Below are 24,942 nucleotides of genomic sequence, written 5' to 3' on the forward strand. Positions count from 1 at the left end.
TTTTTTCATGACCTGGCCTATATATGTAGTACAATGTATTATAATATAATGGAATGTTATGGTCTATTTTAATCGCCTATTTGCAATATATTTTCTTTCCCTTTTATATAGACAACCACACTGTTAGCCTAATATTATAGGGGAAAACATATTTTAATGTATATTTTTCCGTTTTTTTTATTATTATTAGGTCTAATTACCCAGTAAGTGTAGCACATTTGAATATAGTTAGAAATCATGGCCCATTTGATGCAGACCTGGGATCAAATATATGCATATTTAAGTGTTTGTAATTCCAATACTTATTTTCTATGTATTTGAGTATTTTCAAATAATGTGGCTGAATCCAACTACTTCTATTTGAAGTATTTTAAAATAATCTCATATAAAACGACCTACTGTTTGAAACTATTTTCAAACAGCCTACTTGTTTCCAAATACATTTTAGTCATTTAGCAGACGCTCTTATCCAGAGCCACTTACAGTAGTGAATGCATACATTTCATACATTTTTTTTCTTCTGTACTGGTCCCCCGTGGGAATCGAACCCACAACCCTGGCGTTGCAAACGCCATGCTCTACCAACTGAGCCACACGGGACCTAAATACATTTCGAATACCCATAGGGCCAAACAGACCTGGGTACAAATGCATGTTAAAATACTTGTATTTGAAAAAAAAGGCTTGTCTTACTTAAAAAAGTAGTCTGTTTGAAATGAACTGAAATACTTAAAAAATGTTTAGCCCAGATCTGATTTGATTAGCCATTTGCAACATATATTCTCATATTTGACGTTTGCAGTCATTGAGTGCTTTATATCATAAGGAAAAAATACATTTTTATTTTTCTTTAGATCGGCTATCATGACAAACTGATTGGAATCGTTACCATAATATCAGTGTGTTTCTCTGGTGTGGGCCCAGGTAGGCTAGAGAGACGGGACAGAAGTTGCACGATTGCCAGATCGAATTGTCCAACAGTGAGTGAGTGAACTAGCAACTCTCTGTGCTCTGACAATAGTGATTGCGCAAAAAATCCCAACACTAACCAACGCAATGCCAATCTGTATTGACTCCTCTCGCGTTCCGTCATATCCCTAGAATTAGAACAAGTAGAATAGATATCGGTATATTTTGTACATAATTTTCAATAAACGATCATATGTCAGCACAGATTGGATGAACATTGTTATGAATGGAGTACAAACGCGCATAAAACAACTAAGAAGAAGACACAAGCTAAAGAACCAACCTAAAGTTCCACATCACGACGTCTAAGTTGCTCTGTACTGGCTTCCAACGAGAGGGCCGTTCTACCTACTCAATTTCTATGCTTGTAAAAGCTGTAGCTCAACACCACACAGTCGTGTCGTTCCTTTCTGTACGCGTGCCGGTAGGGTTAGCCTGTGTCCACTCTAAGGGAATACAACCGGGGAAGATGCCATCAAAGATTATTTTTGAAACCGAAGACATCGGGATGGAAGGTGAAATGGACATTAGTGCGGGCAGTACGACACCCAAAGTAAGTAAACTGGAACACAAATAGCTGGTTAACGCTCGTTAAATAGCCGAAACTGTACTATACCCGCAGGCTAGCCCCGCTATACTGCATGCTAGCTCGTTACATTCTACATCCGCGAGGGTAGCTAACGGTATATAATGTCGTCATATTGTTCAAATTGTATTGCCGTTATGTTAGAGGTAAGCTTTACGGGAAAATACAAGTAGAGGTTTAAACAACTGTCAGTCTTTGTAGAAAGTAGCTAGCCATCACCACATGGCATGTTCATTGCTACTAGCGTGTAGCCTCGTGCCCGTGACACGTGGTCAGCTGATCCGCAAAACAGACGGATCACCACGTACTCTTCTTCCGGGAGGTTTAACTGCGGTTGCCATCCAATATGTTGCATTACCGCCACCTACTAGACTGGAGTACAACTCCCTTTTACTTGGCTTGAAAAATAAACAAATACCCTACTATCAAACACTACACTCTCAAAATAACAAATGTAATTAAAATAACACCACCCTACTCCATTATTTAAATCTATTTAGTCCTACCTCATACCAACAACCTGAAATGATGTGACAACACCACTTAACACATCCTGTAACTTATATATCCTAGTAAGCGAAAGGTTGCAAGATCGATCCGGAGCTGACAAGGTAAAAATCTGTCTTTCTGCCCCTGAACAAGACAGTTAACCCACTGTTCCTAGGCCGTCATTGAAAATAAGACTGACTTGCCTAGTTAAATAAAGGTAAAATAAATCACTTTGTCGGGCAAAGACTTAGCATCAAATCAACAGACAATGGCTCTTCTGTTTCACCACTCTCGCAGCTCTGTCTGCTTCGCACCAAACGACGAGCATCACAAACATCGGGAATCTGCCCCTTCAGTTGTTCAGCTTTAACATTTACTGCTACCCCAGTAATCACTCCTTTCAATGGTGCCCTTTTCTTGAGAGCAAAACAATTCACATTTCTTGCCCCCATTCGTTTAACGCTGAGCGCCTTCTCCCCCTGACCAGCAGAAACAAACAGTTATCACAAGACCACTTCTGGTTACCCTCACAATTCCACAGTACCCAACTCTGTTTTCACCCACCCTGAAAGCACAAATGGATCAGCCAAAAGGCAAAGGTTCACTTTTTCCAAAAACTTCACTCCTACTGTTAGACTCATCTTTATCTTGACCCTCGGTGCAAGCCTCGGGCTCTGAGAACTTCACCACACCTACCACCTCCGATACTTCGCCCTCATTCACTTCAAGTTCTCCTGTCTTCAGCTCATTCTGCTTACACTTTCTACCATTCTTCGTTAACAAACCATCTCTCTTTCTTCTGCCATTTTTAACTGACTCAAGCTCACCCTCTTCCTCCCTCCCTCTCTCTCTCTTAGACCTCCTCTGCCTCTCTTTTTCCCTTCATTCCTCCTCTGTATTCCAATTATACGTCTCCTTATGATAACACTGCACTTCTCCTGACGTATATCTTGTTGTTCCTTTCTCAAGGGGTTGTCACAATCTTACAATCAACACGAACCCCTCGGGATGTAGCACTCAACAATGCATCTCACTTATTTTTTTATTTTTATTTAACCAGGTAGGCTAGTTGAGAACAAGTTCTCATTTACAACTGTGACCTATAAAGCAGCTGCTTCCGTAGTAAGCAATGATCGACTTCGGCACCTGAAATACTGGATTAGTGACGTTTTCAGAGCTGCAAGGTCAAACCCGGCCTCTTGAGCTGCACTGTATTTACTGCAGTCCCTGTAGCCTACTGAGCTACGTTCCCACAGGCAGGAACCCTGACTCTCTGCGAGGTCACCATGTACTCGGGTACAGTCACAGCCTATCAATTTGTGCCACGTACAGCACTCGATGGACGACGTTGCTCTACATGTTTCCATTCTAACTTGCTGATTAGCAACAATTTATCCAATACAATATATATATTTTTTTAACCTTTATTTAACTAGGCAAGTCAGTTAAGAACAAATTCTTATTTATAATGACGGCTTACCATGGCCAAACCCGGACGACGCTGGGCCAATTGTGCACCGCCCTATAGGACTCCCAATCACGGCCGGTTGTGATACAGCCTGGAATCAAACGCCTCTAGCACTGAGTGACGCCTCTAGCACTGAGATGCAGTGCCGCAGACCGCTGTGCCACTCGGGAGCCAAATGTATCCATCTTTCTACTAAGTTCTAGTTCACTGTTATGTGGTAGGCCTATGTATGAACTACACATGGATAAGAAATATAGCTATACATTGATATAGCGTGCAACTATTCTGTCCCCTTCAACTTAATGTCTGGTGCCCTGTGCTGGTGCCCTGTGCTGATGTCTGGTGCCCTGTGCTGATGTCTGGTGCCCTGTGCTGATGTCTGGTGCCCTGTGCTGATGTCTGGTGCCCTGTGCTGATGTCTGGTGCCCTGTGCTAATGTCTGGTGCCCTGTGCTGATGTCTGGTGCCCTGTGCTAATGTCTGGTGCCCTGTGCTAATGTCTGGTGCCCTGTGCTAATGTCTGGTGCCCTGTGCTAATGTCTGGTGCCCTGTGCTAATGTCTGGTGCACTATGTTTGGTTGGTAGAAAATGAAGGAGAAGAAGATCAAGGAGGGAAAGAAAATCAAGAAACAGAAAACGGTTGTTGAAGAGGAACCTGACTGTGAACCTCCTGCTCCCAAGAAGAAGAAGAAGAAGAAGAAGAAAGAGGAGGAAACTAACGGCAACGCAGAAGAATCACCTTTGAAGGACAACACATCTCATTCCAATGAGGAGTCTGCAGACAATGACAACGCAACCGAGGTTACTTATGTTATATATCGTTTTGATAAAACACGTCTACACTCAGTACTGCATTACGACGGATAGGTATTGATCTGTTTTTCAAATACACATTGTTTATTTGAGCTAGTCTTCAGATGGGAATTAATATAAACATTTCACAATCAGACCTTTTGAAACTAGCTAGGTCAACAGAATAAATGTTAATCAGTAATCGTTATGGCAAGGCATCTTTTTACCATGTCCCATTCTGCCATTACCAACAGAAGAAGAAGAAGAAGAAGAAGGGAAAAAAGACAGATGAAAAAGTCGTCGTCAACGGAGTGTTGCCTGAGACTCCCAAGCTGATTGCACAAACTAATGGGCATACCGCGGCGACAACTCCAGCACAATCAAGCGAGGACTCCGACAGTGGAAAAGAAACCGTGAGTCTTTCCAGTGATGTTCTGATTCATCAGTGAAGTGGTTTGTGGGAAAATCATTTAAAGGACTTTAAGAACATTGTCAGTTTGTTGCTTTTTCTGTTTTCATGCGTTTAGGAGACGCCAGAACAGAAAGAGGGAGCCTTCTCTAACTTCAGAATCTCCCCCAACACCATCAAACTACTTCAAGGTATTTTTTTTCTTGTTTGTCTATTTTCATTCAACTAAAATGCTTTTTCAGTTGAGTTACCCATTTTTAAACGTGCAGTCTGTTATTTGATATTTGGGCTACCTACATTTTAATCGTCTCTTTTCCCTCTAGCAAGAGGCATATCTTACCTCTTTGACATTCAAACACAAACCTTCAATTCTGTGTACGAGGGAAAGGATGTGATTGGCCAGGCAAGAACAGGCACTGGGAAAACTTTAGCTTTTGCCATTCCGCTGATCGAGAAACTCCAAAATGACCCAGATGACAAGAGGAGGGGCAGAGCCCCAAAGGTAGGTCTGCTGCAGATACTGCCATCAGATATTCAGCATGTGCTGTTAGTGCTAAGATATTGTCAATTAGCTACATAATATAGTCTTGTAGAGCATGTATAATCTTTTGACCGAAATACTTAATGTTTTTTTCTTCTCCATCATTAACCGTGTCCACTTCTATAGATTTTGTGCCTTGCTCCAACCAGAGAATTGGCTATTCAAGTATCCAAGGATTTCAAGGACATGACAAAGAAACTGTCTGTTACATGTTTCTATGGTGGGAGCTCCTACAACCCCCAACGTGAGTTTCATTCCCATTTCTTACTTTTTCAATTTAACATCCTCTAGTTGTGCACAATTTGGCTTCATTGCAAAGTGCCTGTTTATTTATTTGTGAAAAGTGATGCTATAAATTGCATATATACGGTTAAATTGATCATATTTGTGGGGAAATCATTTTGATCTGTTTTCTCTCAGTTGATGCGATCCGCAGTGGCATCGATATCCTAGTGGGAACTCCGGGTCGTATCAAGGACCATCTACAGAATAACAAACTGGACCTGTCTCAGTTGAAGCATGTTGTATTAGATGAAGTGGACCAAATGCTTGATATGGGCTTTGCAGAACAGGTGGAGGAGATACTGTCTGCCTCTTACCAAAAAGGTAATGAGACATTTTCATATGGGATTGATTTAGGCCATATACTGTAGATTTGCCTTGGGTTGGATGGGAGGCCAAAAGAGTGTGTCTTAACCTCTATGGGCTAGTCCCACCCGTGGTGCACTCCATCAACAGCAGGTGCATTTCAAGAGCGGCAAATTTGAATCCAAATAAATGTCAAAATTCAAATTTAGAGTATGTTAGGACAGTACATTTACAAGAGTTGTGTGTAATGTTTTGTCAATTCAAAGACAGGGTCACCAAAACCATAAAACCAGCTAAAATGATGCACTAACCTTTTACAATCTCCATCAGATGACACTCCTAGGACATTGTTAGACAATCCATGCATTTTTAGTTCTATCAAGTTCATATTTATATCCAAAAACAGCGTTTTACTATGGCATTGATGTTGAGGAAATCGTTTCCCTCCAATAACCGGCAGTCAATTCAACACCACAAATTAAATAATTAAAATTAGAAAACATTGGTAAAATATTATATTGTCATTTAAAGAATTATAGATTTACATCTCTTGAACGCAATCAACTTGCCAGATTTAAAAATAACCTTACTGGGAAATCACACTTTGCAATAATCTGAGCACTGCGCCCAGAAAAATACGCGTTGCGATACAGACTAGACGTCATGTTGGGGAGATCTAAAATCGAAAATACTATGTAAATAATCCATTACCTTTGATTCTCTTCATCAGATGTCACTTCCAGGTATCACAGGTCCATAACGAATGTAGTTTTGTTCAAAAAAGCTCATCATTTATGTCCAAAAATCTCCGTCTTGTTAGCACATGATCTAAGCCAGCCGGACTTCTCGTCATGAACGAGGGGAAAAAATATATTTACGTTCGTTCAAACATGTCAAACGTTGTATAGCATAAATCATTAGGGCCTTTTTTAACCAGAACATGAATAATATTCAAGGTGGACGAATGCATACTCTTTTATAACGTATTGGAACGAGGGTACCCAACATGAACTCGCGCGCCAGGTGTCTAATGGGCCATCATCGTTCCATGGCTCTTGTTCGGTCAGATCTCCCTCCAGAAGACTCAAAACACTTTGTAAAGGCTGGTGACATCTAGTGGAAGCAATAGGAAGTGCCAAAATATTCCTCAGCCCCTGTGTTTTTCAATGGGATAGGTTTAAAGGTAATACAACACATCAGGTATCCACTTCCTGTCAGAAAATGTCTCAGGGTTTTGCCTGCCAAATGAGTTCTGTTATACTCACAGACACCATTCAAACAGTTTTAGAAAATTTAGGGTGTTTTCTATCCATATGTAATAAGTATATGCATATTCTAGTTACTGGGTAGGAGTGGTAACCAGATTAAATCGGGTATGTTTTTTTATCCAGCCGTGTCAATACGGCCCCCTAGCCCTAACAGGTTAACATTCTAGTACTGAATAAATGTACAGAACTGATCCAAGGTTTCTTTGTGGGCAGACTCTGAGACCAACCCCCAGACCCTGCTCTTCTCTGCCACATGCCCATCATGGGTGTATGATGTGGCAAAGAGGTACATGAGGCCAACCTATGAGCATGTGGACCTCATTGGCAAAAAGACCCAGAAAGCAGCCACCACAGTAGAGGTAAGAAAGAAAACTATTTTGTTATCCTTTCAGCAAGTGATGGTTCATTTTGATTGACAATGGTTTCCACTTTGGTTTAAAAAGAAATTCTCACACTTCAGATTAATTCAGATGACATTTTTCATATTTGAAATTGTACATTTTAGAAACCAAATGTATAATTTATTAATACTTCTGTAGAGGAACATGAAGCCATCTGGTTGCTATTAAATGTTTTTTCAGGTGATAAAAATGTCATAGTTTCATGGTTCTTAAGAAATGCACAACCAGTTTCTTAAACATCATACTTGCTGAACCAGTTTCTTCTTCTTCTACTTTAGCCTTTAACTCATATTTTTTTATCCCCAGACTCATACTATTGTAGTTTCTACTTGGCTGTAATGCAGCGATAAAGATCAAGTGTGTCTTACCTGTAAGCACTCTAGTGATCAAAAACAACATTATTTTAGGCACTTCAGCTGCTTACACACAAACCAGTTAACATATAGCCTAGCTATTTAGCAGCTTTACCCATATTTAGCCCACCCCATTTATAATAATTATACACGCCATTTAGCAGATGCTTTTATCGAAAGCGACTTACTCATGCGTGCATACATTTGACATTTTCTGTTCATGTCAAACTGGTAAAAGACCACGCAATACTGATTTTTAGCTGTCATTTAAAAATGTTTCTCATTTTGTAATGTGTGGTTTACTCAGGCCTACTAAACATAGTTGTTTTCACACTGATCAACACTTTTTTGTTAAAAGTCCTCTCTGTCTCTTCCTCCCCACCCAGCACCTTGCCATAGCGTGTCACTGGTCCCAGAGGGCTGCAGTCATTGGGGATGTGGTGCAGGTTTACAGCGGGAGCCACGGCCGCACCATCGTCTTCTGTGAGACCAAGAAGGATGCCAACGAGCTGTCAATGAACGCCTCCATAAAACAGGTACCAGAAACCTGCTGTAGCTTTGTTGATTGTTAGTTTTAATTTTGCTACACAGTGCACACTGAATTAGTGAGGTAGGACATTGATACAAGGATCAACCTGGAAGGTTTGACATGACAGACGTAAATGACATTCAAAGTCAAGTGAGGTAGTTGACTATTTCTAATGGGGTTCATTGGCTTATTCATTCTCGGGTCTGATTGTGTTCAATGTTGCAGAGTTCCCAGTCACTTCATGGGGACATTCCTCAGAAGCAGAGGGAGATCACACTGAAAGGCTTCAGAAGTGGCACCTTCGAGGTCTTAGTGGCCACCAACGTTGCTGCCCGTGGGTTGGACATCCCAGAGGTAGACCTGGTCGTGCAGTGCTCACCCCCAAAGGTAGATGAATACTGTGATAACACCATGTTAGATGCTCTTATACATGTGTAGTAACACTAATTGATCTAGCAACAACAACATTTTAGTCACAACAAGGTATTAACGTGAAGGCTTCGTTGTCCCCTCTACCAGGATGTGGAGTCCTACATTCACCGATCAGGTCGAACTGGTCGGGCTGGCAGGACTGGCGTCTGCATCTGTTTCTACCAACGCAAAGAGGAAGACCAGCTCCGATATGTAGAGCAGAAAGCAGGAATTACATTTAAGCGAGTTGGAGTGCCCACTGCCAATGACATCATCAAATCGTCCAGTAAAGACGCAGTGAGGTTTTTAGACTCTGTGCCTCCCCAAGCCATTGAGTATTTCCGCGTGTCTGCTACCAAGCTGATTGAGGAGCGTGGGGCCGTGGAGGCCCTGTCTGCCGCCCTGGCACACATATCAGGAGCCACTGCCTTGGAGCAGAGGTCCCTCCTCAACTCTGACACTGTGAGTGTTTAGACCCCGCTAGCTCAGTCTACATGTAGCAATTGAATAATGAAGGACATGTCAACATGTGTAAATGCCCATAATGGTTTAAAATGCATCTTGAATGGTTCGAACTTTCGAACTTGTATTTAATGTTTGTTATTCAATCCATCCAGGGCTACACCACAATGACAATGAACTGCTCTCAGGAGCTGCAAAACATTGGCTGTGCCTGGCGTGGTCTGAAGGAGCAGCTGGGAGAGGAGATTGACAACATGATCCGGGGGATGACCTTCCTCAAGGGCAAAATGGTACATTTGTCATTCATTGTGCCTCCGGTCAGAAGGGGAAGGGTGATGTCTCTACCTTTGAAATAAAACCATCCTCCTTCACTCTTTGTACTATAATAGCAATACCATTGAGGCTCTGTAATTTACTTGCCTGATGTTAAGCAAAACTTTGATTAGTGAGCTTTGTTTTTTGCTCTGCAGGGAGTCTGTTTTGATGTTCCGGCTGACAAGGTAAAGCAGTACCAGGTAAGTCGAGAGCAGATACTTTTCCTTTCAACTGTGACGAATTGGACACATGTAAAAGGCTTGGTTTAATGTTATTCAAAGCTGAGAAGAGCAATTATCCAAGACCATTTCTCAAACTGCATTTTCATTGTATGCATTTTAGAGTATTTCCCCAGCCTTACTGTCAAGCTCTGCCAGAGTGATGCTACTGCCTCAAATTTCACAACACACGCAATCCATCATCACTTTATTTTTTGTTAAAAACAAAGGCTTCATTAATTAAGGCCACTGTAGATCATGTGGTTAGTAACAGAGACCCTATTGTCCTTGCGGTGATCACTCCAATTGTCTTCTCCTCAGGATGCCTGGCAGGACGGTAGACGTTGGCAGCTGTCAATCGCCACAGAGCTTCCTGAGCTGGAGGAGAAACCGCGCATGGGTGGTGACCGTGGATATGGACGTTCCTTCGGAGGACAGGGAGGTGGCCGTGGCTTCAGAAACGGCGGAGGCGGCGGTAACTGGAGAGGTGGAGGCAGTCATAAACGCACCTTCAGCAGTGCGTTTGATTATTAACCACTGACTTCCCATTCGCTGGACTGTTGACATGTCTGTCTGTTTCCTGGTTTTTACTGGTGTTTGTTGGACTGACTGTTACCGGCGCGAAAGGAAATTCTGCAAAATATGTATGACCTGATTGATTTGCAATTATGCATTCAACTATCTGTACTTGGAATAAGTCCATTCATTAGAATGAGATGTTTTCATTAAAGGTGGTCTGAGGAAATTCAATTCTAGGTCTTCTTTTTTCACATACTCTGTTTTTAATCCCCCAAAAATTCTTCCTTGGACAGTACCAGTCAAACGTTTGGAAACACCTACTCATTCCAGGGTTTTTCTTTATTACTATTTTGTACATTGTAGAATAATATTGAAGACATCAAAACTATGAAATAACACATATGGAATCATGTAGTAACCAAAAAAAGTGTTAAACAAATCTAAATATTTCATCTATGAGATTCTTCAAAGTAGCGACCCTTTGCCTTGATGACAGCTTTGCACACTATTGGCATTCTCTCAACCAGCTTCATGAGGAATGCTTTTCCAACAGTCTTGGGAGTTTCCACACATGCTGAGCACTTGTTGATGTTTTTCCTTCACTCTGTGGTCCAACTCATCTTAAACCATCTCAATCTTGAAGGGCATTTCCTGAGATGCTATGCTAAAACTCTCAATTTACGAAATGTAGTTATAACGTAACCAACATGTAGGCCTATTGTGTCAATTTTAAGTTCAATAAAAAGCAAACATTAAAAAAAAAACTAATTCTGATCTGAACAAGTAGACTGTCACTGTAATATGATGGTGTAGCACTTAATAGTTTTGAATGTACTGTATGTGTGCTCAGTCCCTTGGTCGCTGTCTTGCAGTCCATCAGAATACAACATTTTAGAGATATTGTGCCAGCATGGCTTGGAATGTGGTACAGTGGGGCAAAAAAGTATTTAGTCAGCCACCAATTGTGCAAGTTCTCCCACTTAAAAAGATGAGGCCTGTAATTTATCATGGGTACACGTCAACTATGACAGACAAAATGAGAAAAATAAATCCAGAAAATCACATTGTAGGATTTTTAATGAATTTATTTGCAAATTATGGTGGAAAATAAGTATTTGGTCACCTACAAACAAGCAATATTTCTGGCTCTCACAGACCTGTAACTTCTTCTTTAAGAGGCTCCTCTGTCCTCCACTCGTTACCTGTATTAATGGCACCTGTTTGAACTTGTTATCAGTATAAAAGACACCTGTCCACAACCTCTAACAGTCACACTCCAAACTCCACTATGGCCAAGACCAAAGAGCTGTCAAAGGACACCAGAAACAAAATTGTAGACCTGCACCAGGCTGGGAAGACTGAATCTGCAATAGGTAAGCAGCTTGGTTTGAAGAAATCAACTGTGGGAGCAATTATTAGGAAATGGAGGACATACAAGACCACTGATAATCTCCCTCGATCTGGGGCTCCACGCAAGATCTCACCCCGTGGGGTCAAAATGATCACAAGAACGGTGAGCAAAAATCCCAGAACCACACGGGGGGACCTAGTGAATGACCTGCAGAGAGCTGGAACCAAAGTAACAAAGCCTACCATCAGTAACACACTACGCCGCCGGACTCAAATCCTGCAGTGCCAGACGTGTCCCCCTGCTTAAGCCAGTACATGTCCAGGCCCGTCTGAAGTTTGCTAGAGAGCATTTGGATGATCCAGAAGAGGATTGGGAGAACGTCATATGGTCAGATGAAACCAAAATATAACTTTTTGGTAAAAACTCAACTCGTTGTGTTTGGAGGACAAAGAATGCTGAGTTGCATCCAAAGAACACCATACCGACTGTGAAGCATTGGGGTGGAAACATCATGCTTTGGGGCTGTTTTTCTGCAAAGGGACCAGGACGACTGATCCGTGTAAAGGAAAGAATGGGGCCATGTATCGTGAGATTTTGAGTGAAAACCTCCTTCCATCAGCAAGGGCATTGAAGATGAAACATGGCTGGGTCTTTCAGCATGACAATGATCCCAAACACACCGCCCGGGAAACAAAGGAGTGGCTTCGTAAGAAGCATTTCAAGGTCCTGGAGTGGCCTAGCCAGTCTCCAGATCTCAACCCCATAGAAAATCTTTGGAGGGAGTTGAAAGTCTGTGTTGCCCAGCGACAGCCCCAAAACAACACTGCTCTAGAGGAGATCTGCATGGAGGAATGGGCCAAAATACCAGCAACAGTGTGTGAAAATCTTGTGAAGACTTACAGAAAACGTTTGACCTGTGTCATTGCCAACAAAGGGTATATAACAAAGTATTGAGATAAACTTTTGTTATTGACCAAATACTTATTTTCCACCATAATTTGCAAATAAATTCATAAAAAAATCCTACAATGTGATTTTCTGGAGAAAAAAAATTCTCATTTTGTCTGTCATAGTTGAAGTGTACCTATGATGAAAATTACAGGCCTCTCATCTTTTTAAGTGGGAGAACTTGTGCAATTGGTGGCTGACTAAAGACTTTTTTGCCCCACTGTATATCCTCCTTTTTCATTGATTTTTATCTTGGCATTCTGTTTGATGCATGTTGCTCCCACTCGTCTTATAGAAATGGTATTTGCTGTGCACTGTATGTGTAGGAGTTAGTGTCCACGGGATACCCCAAGTAATCCATATCCTCACCTGTAGAGTGGAGGATAAACGTATTAAAAAGGATTTACCACCCAAAATGTGAACCATATCTGTGAGGAAACTACTTAAAAGTTGTCCGCTTGGGGAATGAAGAGAAAATTAGTCGATTGCCAAGTGCCTTACTTACAGTAACTGTCCACCCAGCTGGGGTGTGCTGCCCTCCAGCTTCTGTTGTCATTAGACTGGCTCCAGTGCTCCAAGTGTTTTAGGTGATTAACTATCTGCAGGAACACATATCACTGGTTTGAAATTGTAGTTGCATGGAATGTTATAATGTATGTTCATATTATACATCGTAACAAGCTTACACAAATCCCCTCTGAAATTATAGAAACTGCTAGTTTACCTTGAATATTGCCTCTGCTTGCTCATTGTCATCAGCATCAGAGTTTTCTGTATAGGTACAAATAAGACAATTTTTTTCTATCATTTATAGAAAAAAAATACACAACTACTTTTGTATGAATATTGACACTTTAGCTTTATAAAGTACCTTCAGAAAGTATTCATACCCCTTGACTCATTCCACATTTTGTGTTAAAGCCTGAATACACATAATACCCCATAATGACAAAGTTAAAGTTTTTGTACATTTATTGAAAATGGAATAGAAAAATGTCTAATTTAACATAAGTATTCACACCCCTGAGTTAATACATGTTAGAATCACCTTTGGCAGCTGTGATTCTTTCTGGGTAAGTCTAAAAGCTTTGCATACCTGGATTGTACAATATTTGCACATTCTTTAAAAAAATTATTTAAGCTCTGTCGTGTTTGTTGTTGATCATTGTTAGACAGCCATTTTCAAGTCTTGTCATAGATTTTCAAGACGGTTTTAAGTCAAAACTGTAACTAGGCCACTCGGGAACATTCAATGTCGTTTTGGTAAGCAACTTCAGTGTATATTTGGCCTTGTGTTTTAGGTTATTGTCTTGCTGAAAGTTGAATTTGTCTCCCAGTGTCTGTTGGAAGCAGACTGAACCAGGTTTTCCTCTAGGATTTTGCCTCTACTTAGCTCTATTCTGTTTCTTTTTATCCTAAAAAACTCCCTAGTCCTTGCCGATGACAAGCATACCCATAACATGATGCAGCCACCACCATGCTTGAAAATATGAAGAGTGGTATTCAGTGATGTGTTGTGTTGGATTTCCCCCCAAACAACACTTTGTATTCAGGACATAGTTAATTTCTCTAACTGTTTTAAAGTCACCATTGGCCTTGTGTTGAAATCCTTGAGCGGTTTCCTTCCTCTCCGACAACTGAGTTAGGAAGGACGCCTGTATCTTTGTGGTGACTGGGTGTGTTGATAAACCATCCAAAGTGTAATAACTTCACCATGCTCCAAAGGATATTCAATGTCTGCTTTTTACCAATAGGTGCCCTTTGCGAGGCATTGCAATACCTCCCTGGTCTTTGTGAAATTCACTGCTCGATTGGGCGTCCTTACAGATAATTGTACGTGTGGGATACAGAGATGAGGTAGTCATTAAAAAAACATGTTAAACACCATTATTGCACACAGAGTGAGTCCGTGTAAATTTTTAAGCACATATTTACGCCTGAACTTATTTGGGCTTGCCATAACAAAGGGGTTGAATATATTGACTCGACAGCTTTTAGTTTTTTATTCATTTGTAAAAATGTGTAAAACATTATGGGGTATTTTGTGCAGGCCAGTGACACAACATCTCAATATAGTCCATTAAGGCTGTAACAACAAAATGTGGAAAAAGTCAAGGGATTGTGAATATTTTCTGCAGGCACTGTACATTGCAAGTTGGCGTTTATTGTCATGAGTCTTGCCCTGTAGGCAGAACTGAGCGATTTCTGCTAGATGCAAAGTCAAAATTGGCTGTATTGTAAAAATTCATGAAAACAGAAAATAGCTTTTAGGTCTTAATTTAAGATTAGGGTTAGCAGTGTGGTTAGGGTAAAGGGTGTGGTTAGGTTTCAAATCAGATTTTATAACTGGCTGTGCCAGCTAGTTCCCACCGTGCGGTACATGAGTCATGTCAATAAATGCCAACCTGCATATGCAGCTCTTACTTTGCGCTTCAGGTGTGAAGGAAGACTGGTGAGAGTAGGGCTGTTCTGGTGATCTTTCCTCGTTGTTGTTGTTGGGAGGGTAGTTGTCCTCGACATGAAACATAGCCGGGTTGTGACTGGTCTGTCCACCTCTGTACTTCAGGAAAACCTCTATGGAAACGGGGACGGGAGGATGCTTAAACACTAGTTTGAGTTGATATCAAGAGAACCCCAATGCACTAATCAACACACCATAAGAGAATGCAGGACGGTGACTTTCTGCCAATACTCTATATAGTGAGTTGTCCCTACCTGCAAACCCATCCAGTGGAACACAAGTACATGCCTCATTTTCTGAGAGGGAGATCGGACTCTGTTTTATATCAACGTCTGACTTCTGTGGTCCTAGACAGGAACAAAGAAAGGGACAGGAAACAACACATGATGACTTATTATTATTATCAGTGAACTATATTCCATCACTGAGATGTATACTCTTGATCATTTAAATCAACTTAATATGATAAACAACCCGTGTTGTGGAGCAGTGAACTACATGTAGTTCGGTGGAGGCAGCTGTGGGGAGAATGACTCACAATAATATCTGGAATGGCATTTAATGCATGGAAATCATGTGTTTGGTGTATGTGATACCATTCCACATTCCGCTCCAGCCATTACCACGAGCCCATCCTCCCCAATTAAGTTGCCACCAACCTCCTGTGATGTAGTTTAACTAGTAGTTGAACTACATTTTGCAGTAGCTTGGTGGAAGTTGAACTAAAGTCTAATGTAGGTAGTGTTTTCAGTAGTTAATTACTTGTTTTGCCATGTAGCCGTGCAGCTAACTACCGGAACTGCACTTAACTTTTTTTGCAAAAATAAAATATGGGTGAAGTAGGCAAGAATTTCATCAGACCTGCCTAATTCTCACTTTAAACATTGTTTTTGGGTTAAATAAACTGAATTAAACATGCTGTTAACCTATGACCCCAAACTGATCTGTAATTGCAATTTGTAGTCTGTGACATATCTGATTTACATATGATAATTTTTCACGAAGTAGTTTGAATGTAGTGAACTACTTTTTCAAAGTAACTTCAGTAAACTTTTTTAAGGGTAGCTTTAGTGTAGTTTAACTTCTTCCAGTGTGAAGTTATTGGTAGCTTAGTAAACTATATTTTCAGAGTAACTTACCCAACATTGTAAACAACTTAAAGCATGCATTCTAAAGCTACTCACCTTTTCTTTGTTCAGTACGTTTAACAACAGGCAGCATCATGTAAACCCTGGAGGCATTACTGCCCTTCTTGATGCTCTTGCCCTGTAGCTCTTTCACATCGGGTAGAGTGTTCAGGGCACATCGGAAGTTGGCTTTCCATGTCTTAGGATCAGGCTTGTCTATCCCAGGTTTGTATCTGCCTTGAAACGAAGGGATACAATTAGTTCATCAAAGCAAACCTGTGAACTGTGTCATTTTACATATAAGCAAGGACGAGGAAGTAGTGTTTTACTTGAGTTTATTTAGTAAATACTTTTGAACTGCATTGGTTAAGGGGTTGTAAGTATGCGGTAAGGTGTGTTACTTGTTGTATTCGGCGCATGTGACAAATTCAATTTTATTTTATTTATCCCAAAGGTTCCGAGTACTGACTTTGAAAACGCACGCTCAAATTGGTCAATTTGTTGCCCTTGTCTGTACAGCAAAAAATAGCAACCATTGCTAAAACTATCCATATCCACAACAATTGAATTGCATTTGACCATCCATAGATCTGAACAGTGTTGGGTAGTAGTGAACTACATGTAGTTCAACTAGTAATTGAACTACATTTTGCAGTAACTGGGTGGTAGTTCAACTGAATTCTAATCTATGCAGTATTTTCAGTAGTTAGTTATATTCTCGCCTTGTAGCGGTGTAGCTAACTACTGGAACTAAACACTACTTTTTTCTGCAAAAATAAAATATGGGTGAAGTAGGCAAGAATTTCCTTTCTTTTTGGCATCAGGACCACCTAATTCTCACTTAAAACATAGTATTTTGTGTTGAATTGGCTAAATTAAACATTCTGTTAACGGATGACCCCAAAGTAATTTGCTCTTGCAATTTGTAATCGATGACATTTCAGTTTACATATGATCATTTTTCACTAAGTATTTTGGATGTAGTGAACTGCTTTTTCTAAGTAACTTCAGTTCAGTAAACTATTTTTCTTAAGGCTAGCTTTAGTGTAGCTTAACTTCTTCCAGTGTGAAGTTATTGGTAGCTTGGTAAACTATATTTTCAGAGTAGCGTCACAAAAATGTGGTTTGGCTTGTGTGACAACAGTGTTTACAGGCAAATAGCTTATGAGGGCTTCCTAAGAATCTCTGCTTGAATGACAATGCATGAAAACACTGCTGTTTGGAAATGCTCCAGGTGCTATGGCCATTGAACACGGAAGATGAGAAAAAAGTTAATTCCCCAGGGTCATGCATAGCCGCAGGAAGTAGGGGTGCTGAGGCTGCTGCAGAACCCCCTGAAAAATCATAATAAAAATAAAAAGGTATTATCTTTTGAAAACAATATTGTTTACCAAAAGTAGTGCACTGTGCCTTTACTAGTCCTGTATTAGCGGACTGTTATAGCCATCTGTAGCGTGGGCAAAAAATTATCATATTGCAACAATGCAAACTGATAAATGTACTGCTGTTATTCTAACTCGCTTTAGAGATGGAACATGTGGGACTTGGGAATACAGTTGAAGTCAGAAGTTTACATACACCTTAGCCAAATACATTTAAACTCAGTTTTTCACAATTCCTGAGGTGTAATCCTAGTAAAAATTCCTTGTTTTAGGTCAGTAGGATCACCACTTTATTTTAAGAATCTGAAATGTCAGAAAAATAGTAGAGAGAATGATTTATTTCCACTTTATTTCTTTCATCACATTCCCAGTGAGTCAGAAGTTTACATACACTCAATTAGTATTTGGTAGCATTGCCTTTAAATTGTTTAACTTGGGTCAAACGTTTCAGGTAGCCTTCCACAAGCTTCCCACAATAAGTTGGGTGAATTTTGGCACATTCCTCCTGACAGAGGTGGTGTAACTGAGTCAGGTTTGTAGGCCTCCTTGCTCGCACACACTTTTTCAGTTCTGCCCACAAATGATCTATAGGATTGAGGTCAGGGCTTTGTGATGGTCATTCCAATACCTTGACTTTGTTTTCCTTAAGCCATTTTGCCACAACTTTGGAAAGGTCATTGTCCATTTGGAAGACCCATTTGCTACCAAGCTTTAACTTCCTGACTGATGTCTTGAGATGTTGCTTCAATATATCAACATAATTTTCTTTCCTCATGATGCCATCTATTTTGTGAAGTGCACCTTTTTCCTCCAGCATCTTCACAAGGTCCTTTGCTATTGATTTGCACTTTTCGCACCAAAGTACGTTCATCTCTAGGAGACAGAACGCGTCTCCTTCCTGAGTGATATGACGGCTGCGTGGTCCCATGGTGTTTATACTTGCGTACTATTGTTTGTACAGATGAACGTGGTACCTTCAGGCGTTTGGAAATTGCTCCCAAGGATGAACCAGACTTGTGGAGGTCTACAAATGTTTTTCTGAGGTCTTGGCTGATTTCTTCTGATTTTACCATGATGTCAAACAAAGAGGCACTGAGTTTGAAGGTAGGCCATGATATACATCCACAGGTACACCTCCAATTGACTCAAATGATGTCAATTAGCCTATCAGAATCTTCTAAAGCCATGACATAATTTTCTGGAATTTTCCAAGCTGTTTAAAGGCACAGTCAACTTAGTGTATGTAAACTTCTGACCCGCTGGAATTGTGACACAATGAATTATAGGCAAAATAATCTGTCTGTTAACAATTGTTGGAAAAATGTATTGTGTCATGCACAAAGTAGATTTCCTAACCAACTTGCCAAAACTATAGTTTGTTAACAAGAAATTTGTGGAGTGGTTGAAAACGAGTTTTAATGACTCACACCTAAGTATATGTAAACTTCCGACTTCAACTGTACATAATACGTTCATGCCTTGATGGAAGATAGCGTTGCGTTGTGCAATCAGAGAGCTTTGTACATTGGTGTCTGGACTTGCTTCTTACCTGTGTGCATTGCCCAGTTTTGGAACAAAGTGGCGTCCTTGTCTATATTCCAACCATGTCGAGCCGCATGCTTCCAAGGAATCTGGAAAACTTGAGCTGTCTAAAGTTCAAAGCAGAGCAGTCAAAATGTTTTACCATTCACTTTTTCCCATCTGAACTGTGACAAAAGCAGTATATTCTCAAAAGAACGATGCGATACCCCCATTAGAGAGTGGACTTAAAAGAACAAAAGTACTGACAATCTGGATTATGAAAATATTTCTGTAAAATGATTGAAAACATGCGGAACAATATCTCACCTCATCAAGCCAGGTGAGACCTGTGTATTTCCCTGACTGTATCTGCTTCTCAAGCCAGGGTCGCAGTCTTAGACGACCTTTTTGCATCTTCTAATGAGCCTAGGGTTGCAGTCTGCCTTAGTTCACACATGACAAAAGTACACTGCACAAAATGGATGTGTACCTTGTTCAACTACATCAACGTGTTGTCCGGGGTGGGGTGGGGGTGGGTGGGGGGTCAGAATTCAGAACTGTGCTTGATTAGTGTGTGTGTGTGATTAGAAATGAGGTGTGAAATGACCCTACATTGTCAGGTGAATGTCAGAAAGATTATAACAAATAGAAATAAATACAGCAGGACATATTTCTTTCTTAAACGATCCCACTCAACTATTTACACAACTGACTCAATTCCGCAATCACCACACTGTTTCGATTTAGAATATGCCTGAATTAGTCCAACTAGAATGCTTTTCAGACATTAAACAGACCATGCTTAATGAGTGGCGTCTATGTTTTGTGATAGCTGTCATCACATATTTGATTATCATTTATCACCCTGCTGTTTAGAATAATGTTGATAATAGCTAATTCACTTACCAGTGCATGAAATCCTCAAACCTCCTGTGTGCTCACACTGACAGGTTTACTGAAACCACAGGTGCCCACATTGACAGGTAGCCAGGTTTCCTTAGAAGTGCGTAGGAATTTCAAGGGAAATCTACCTTCACTCAGCACCCTTTAAGGCCCCTCCTCCAACTACACAACATACAGAAATGTGACACCCAGACACAAAAGAACGAGTTTGTAACGACTTGCAGCATGATATATTTGTCTGAAAGTACTGGTCAGTGGTCAAATACTGGTCTGTGGCCAAGATGTGGACCATCAGACAAGACAACAAAGCTTAATTTGAGCATTTCCTTAAGCTAATGAAGATAGTTTGAGTACCGCCATAGTCACTTTAACTCTACCTACATGTACACTACCGGTCAAAAGTTTTAGAACACCTACTCATTCAAGGGTTTTTCTTTATTTTTACTATTTTCTACATTGTAGAATTAAAGGTGGTCTGAGGAAATGAAATTCTAGGTCTTTTTTCTTCACGTACACTGTTTTTAATCCCCCAAAAATTAGTTTCTTCAAGTGCAGTCGCAAAAAACATTAAGCTCTATGATGAAGCTCTATGATGAAACTGACTCTCATGAGGACCGCCACAGGAATGGAAGACACCGAGTTACCTCTGCTGCAGAGGATAAGTTCATTAGAGTTACCAGCCTCAGAAATTGCAGCTCAAATAAATGCTTCACATAGTTCAAGTAACAGACACATCTCAACATCAACTGTTCAGAGGAGACTGTGTGAATCAGGCCTTCATGGTCGAAATGCTGCAAATAAACCACTACTAAAAGGACACCAATAAGAAGAAGAGACTTGCTTGGGCCAAGAAACATGAGCAATGGACATTAGACCAGTGGAAATTAGTCCTTTGGTCTGGAGTCCAAATAGGAGATTTTTGGTTCCTACCGGTGTGTCTTTGTGAGACGCGGTGTGGGTGAACGGATGATTTCCACATGCGTATTTCCCACTGTAAAGCATGGAGGAGTTGTTATGGTGTCGGGGTGCTTTGCTGGTGGCACTGTCAGTGATTTATTTAGAATTCAAGGCACACTTAACCCAAATGGCTACCAGAGCACTCTGCAGCAATACGCCATCCCATCTGGTTTGGGCTTAGTGCAACGAAAATTAGTTTTTCAACAGGACAATGACCCAACACACCTCCAGGCTGTGTAAGGGCTATTTTACCAAGAAGGGGAGTGATGGAGTGCTGCATCAGATGACCTGGACTCCATAATACCCCGACCTCAACCAAATTCAGATGGTTTGGGATGAGTGGGACCGCAGAGTGAAGGAAAAGCAGCCAACAAGTGCTCAGCATGTGAGAACTCCTTCAAGATTGTTGGAAAAGCATTCCAGCTGAAACAGTTTTTTTTAACCTTTCTTTAACTAGGCAAGTCAGTTAAGAACAAATTCTTATTTTCAATGACAGCCTAGGAACAGTGGGTTAACTGCTTTGTTCAGGGGCAGAACAACAGATTTTTACCTTGTCAGCTCAGGGATTCAATCTTGCAACCTTTCGGTTGCTAGTCCAATGCTCTAACCACTAGGCTACCTGCTGCCCCGGCCAAGAGTATGCAAAGCTGTCATCAAGGCAAAGGGTGGCTATTTGAAGAATCTCAAACACTTTTTTGGTTACTACATGATTCCATATGTGTTATTTCATAGTTTTGATGTCTTCACTATTATTCTACAATGTATAAAATAGTAAAAAATAAAGAAAAAGCCTTGAATGAGTAGGTGTTCTGTAACTTTTGATGGTAGTGTACATATTACCTCAACTAACCGGTGCCCCCGCACATTGATTCTGTATAGGTACCCCCTGTATATAGCCTCCCTATTGTTATTTTACTGTTGCTCTTTAATTATTTGTTACTTTATTTTTTATATTCTACTCATCTATTTTTTACTTAACACCTATTTTTCTTAAAACTGCATTGCTGGTTAAGGGCTTGTAAGTAAGCATTTCACTGTAAGGTCTACACCTGTTGTATTTGGCGCATGTGACAAATACCATTTGATTTGATTTCCATTGAGAAGATAAAAAAAACATTTTGAGATATAATTTCAGTAAATATCTTACATGAATGTTGTGTGATAAATATAAATGGATAGTGTGCTATGATACTGAGTCACACTTTATTTGGATAGTCCCATATAGAGGAATTACAGATGGTCATACTATCAACAAAATATCTGTTGATAAGCAACTGCTTTTTCGCAGAAAGCTTGTAAGTATCACAGGGTTCCCTTGAAATTACTACCCACTATGCACTTCTCAGGAAACCTGGCTACCTGTCAGTGTGGGCACCTGGGGTTTAATGAAACCTGTCAGTGTGAGCACACAGAGGTTTGAGGATTCCATGATGTGCAGGTAAGTGAAGTAGCTATTATGAAGATTATTCTAAACAGCTGGGTGATAAGTGATAATCAAATATGTGATGACCAGAGTCATAAAACATTGACACTACTCATTAAGCATGGTCTGTTTAATGTCTGAAAAAACAGCCTATACTGAACAAAAATATGAATGCAACATGCAATGATTTCCAAGATTTTACTGAGTAACAGTTAAATTAAAGAAATCATTCAATTGAAATGAATTCATTAGGACCTAATCTATGGATTTCACATGACTAGGAATATCGATACAATTGAAGTTGGAAGTTTACATACACTTAGGTGTGAGTCATTAAAACTTGTTTTTCAACCACTCCACAAATTTCTTGTTAACTTACTATAGTTTTGGCAAGTCGGTTAGGATATCTACTTTGTGCATGACACAATACATTTTTCCAACAATTGTTTACAGACAGATTATTTTACTTATAATTCACTGTATCACAATTCCAGTGGGTCAGAAGTTTACATTCACTAAGTTGACTGTGCCTTTAAATATGGCTTTAGAAGCTTCTGATAGGCTAATTAACATAATTTGAGTCAATTTGAGGTGTACCTGTGGATGTATTTCAAGGCCTACCTTCAAACTCAGTGCCTCTTTGTTTGACATCATGGGAAAATCAAAAGAAATCAGCCAAGACCTCAGAAAAAAAATGGTAGACCTCCATAAGTCTGGTTCATCCTTGAGAGCAATTTCCAAACGCCTGAAGGTACCACGTTCATCTGTACAAACAATAGTACGCAAGTATAAACACCATGGGACCACGCAGCCATCATACCGCTCAGGAAGGAGACGCGTTCTGTCTCCGAGAGATGAATGTACTTTGGTGCGAAAAGTGTAAATCAATCCCAGAACAACAGCAAAGGACCTTGTGAAGATGCTGGAGGAAAACAGGTACAAAAGTATCTATATCCACAGTAAAACGAGTCCTATATTGACATGTGGGGTGCTTTGCTGCAAGAGGGACTGGTGCACTGCATCATGAGGAAAGAAAATGATGTGGATATATTGAAGCAACATCTCAAGACATCAGTCAGGAAGTTAAAACTTGGTCGCAAATGGGTCTTCCAAATGGACAATGACCACAAGCATACTTCCAAAGTTGTGGCAAAATGGCTTAAGGACAACAAAGTCAAGGAATTGGAGTGACCATCACAAAGCCCTGACCTCAATCCTATAGAAAATTTGTGGGCAGAACTGAAAAAGTGTGTGCGAGCAAGGAGGCCTACAAACCTGACTCAGTTATACCAGCTCTGTCAGGCGGAATGGGCCAAAATTCACCCAACTTATTGTGGGAAGCTTGTGGAAGGCTACCTGAAACGTTCGACCCAAGTTAAACAATTTAAAGGCAATGCTACCAAATACTAATTGCGTGTATGTAAACTTCTGGCTCACTGGGAATGTGATGATAGAAATAAAACCTGAAATAAATCATTCTCTCTACTATTATTCTGACATTTCACATTCTTAAAATAAAGTGGTGATCCTAACTGACCTAAAACAGGGAATTTTTACTCTGATTAAATGTCAGGAATTGTGAAACTGAGTTTAAATGTATTTGGCTAAGGTGTATGTAAACTTCTGACTTCAACTGTAGATATGTATCTGTTGGTCACAGATACCTTTTTAAAAAAAAGTTAGGGCTGTGGATAAAAAAAAAAGTCAATATCTGCTATGACCACCATTTGCCTCATGCAGCGCGACACATCTCCTTCACATTGAGTTAATAAGGCTGTTTGTTGATTGTGGAATGTTGTCCCACTCCTCTTCAGTAGCTGTGCAAAGTTGCTGGATATTGGAACACACTGTTGTACACGTCAATCCAGAGCATCCCAAACATGCATGGGGCCGTGCATTATCATGCTGAAACAAGAGGTAATGCTGGCTGGTGAATGGCACAATGGGCCTCAGGATCTCGTCACGGTATCTCTGTGAATTCAAATTGCCATCGATAAAATGTAATTGTGTTCATTGTCCGTTGCTTATGCCTGCCCATACAATAACTCCACCGCCACAATGGGGCATTCTGTACACAACATTGACATCAGCAAACCGCTCGCCCACACGATGCCATACACGTGGTTTGCATTTGTGAGGCCGGTTGGACGTACTGCCAAATTCTCTAAAACGACGTTGGAGGTGGCTTATGGACATTCAATTTTCTGGCAACAGCTCTGGTGGACATTCCTGCAGTCAGCATTACACTCTCCCTCAAAATATGAGACACCCATTGCGTTGTGTAACAAAACTGCAATTTTTTTTCGCCAGCCCAAGGTGCACCTGTTTAATGATCGTGCTGTTTAATCAGCTTCTTGATATGCCACACCTGTCGGGTGGATGGATTATCTTGGCAATGGAGAAATGCTCAATAACAGGGATGTAAACTATTTTGTGCACGATATTTGTGAGAAATAAGCTTTTTGTGCTTTTGGAACATTTCTGGGACCTATTATTTCAGCTCATGAAACATGGGACCAACACTTTACATTTTGCGTTCATATTTTTGTTCG

The 24,942-nt window shown here is 40.5% G+C and overlaps 2 protein-coding genes and 1 non-coding gene across 4 annotated transcripts; 1 reads left to right on the plus strand and 2 right to left on the minus strand.

Moving 5' to 3' along the window:
- Positions 1–526: 526 nt before the first annotated feature.
- trnaa-ugc (transfer RNA alanine (anticodon UGC)) lies at positions 527–602 on the minus strand. Its single transcript has one exon. It is a non-coding gene; the product is annotated as a tRNA-Ala (tRNA).
- Positions 603–1,325: 723 nt separating this feature from the next.
- Positions 1,326–10,548, plus strand: LOC100194728 (nucleolar RNA helicase 2). 2 transcript variants are annotated; one of them, XM_045710030.2, is made up of 14 exons: positions 1,326–1,522; positions 4,097–4,312; positions 4,558–4,716; positions 4,831–4,903; positions 5,036–5,214; positions 5,380–5,497; positions 5,674–5,859; positions 7,323–7,468; positions 8,250–8,399; positions 8,618–8,779; positions 8,912–9,265; positions 9,421–9,555; positions 9,736–9,780; positions 10,120–10,548. In XM_045710030.2, the coding sequence occupies exons 1-14, from the start codon at positions 1,331–1,333 to the stop codon at positions 10,330–10,332; spliced, it is 2,328 nt and encodes a 775-aa protein (XP_045565986.1). In that variant the 5' UTR covers positions 1,326–1,330; the 3' UTR covers positions 10,333–10,548. The 2 variants fall into 2 exon arrangements, with proteins under 2 accessions (XP_045565986.1, XP_014035677.1); XM_014180202.3 differs by having other exon boundaries at positions 4,561–4,716.
- A 2,108-nt stretch (positions 10,549–12,656) lies between these two features.
- On the minus strand, positions 12,657–20,106 carry LOC106589795 (interferon regulatory factor 1). Its single transcript, XM_014180136.3, has 9 exons — positions 20,014–20,106; positions 19,435–19,533; positions 19,136–19,235; positions 16,262–16,441; positions 15,332–15,424; positions 15,041–15,190; positions 13,341–13,387; positions 13,122–13,215; positions 12,657–12,985 (listed from the first exon to the last, which is right to left on the minus strand). Exons 2-9 carry the CDS (start codon positions 19,519–19,521, stop codon positions 12,906–12,908), a joined length of 831 nt encoding a protein of 276 aa, XP_014035611.3. The 5' UTR covers positions 19,522–19,533; positions 20,014–20,106; the 3' UTR covers positions 12,657–12,905.
- Positions 20,107–24,942: the final 4,836 nt, after the last annotated feature.

Source organism: Salmo salar, chromosome 28 (assembly GCF_965601325.2).
Source record: "Salmo salar chromosome 28, fSalSal1, whole genome shotgun sequence".
In the NCBI taxonomy this organism is placed as follows: Eukaryota; Metazoa; Chordata; class Actinopteri; order Salmoniformes; family Salmonidae; genus Salmo; species Salmo salar.

Excerpts from the sequence above, each read along its gene's own strand:
- LOC106589795 (XM_014180136.3), bottom strand. The coding sequence starts at position 19,521 with ATGCAAAAAGGTCGTCTAAGACTGCGACCCTGGCTTGAGAAGCAGATA. Across the intron at positions 15,191-15,331 it reads TCCACTGGATGGGTTTGCAG|AGGTTTTCCTGAAGTACAGA; the intron begins GTAGGGACAACT and ends CCGTTTCCATAG. Across the intron at positions 12,986-13,121 it reads CAGCTGGGTGGACAGTTACT|GTGAGGATATGGATTACTTG; the intron begins GTAAGTAAGGCA and ends TCCACTCTACAG.
- LOC100194728 (XM_045710030.2), top strand. The coding sequence starts at position 1,331 with ATGCTTGTAAAAGCTGTAGCTCAACACCACACAGTCGTGTCGTTCCTT. Across the intron at positions 8,400-8,617 it reads TGAACGCCTCCATAAAACAG|AGTTCCCAGTCACTTCATGG; the intron begins GTACCAGAAACC and ends TCAATGTTGCAG. Across the intron at positions 9,266-9,420 it reads CCCTCCTCAACTCTGACACT|GGCTACACCACAATGACAAT; the intron begins GTGAGTGTTTAG and ends CAATCCATCCAG.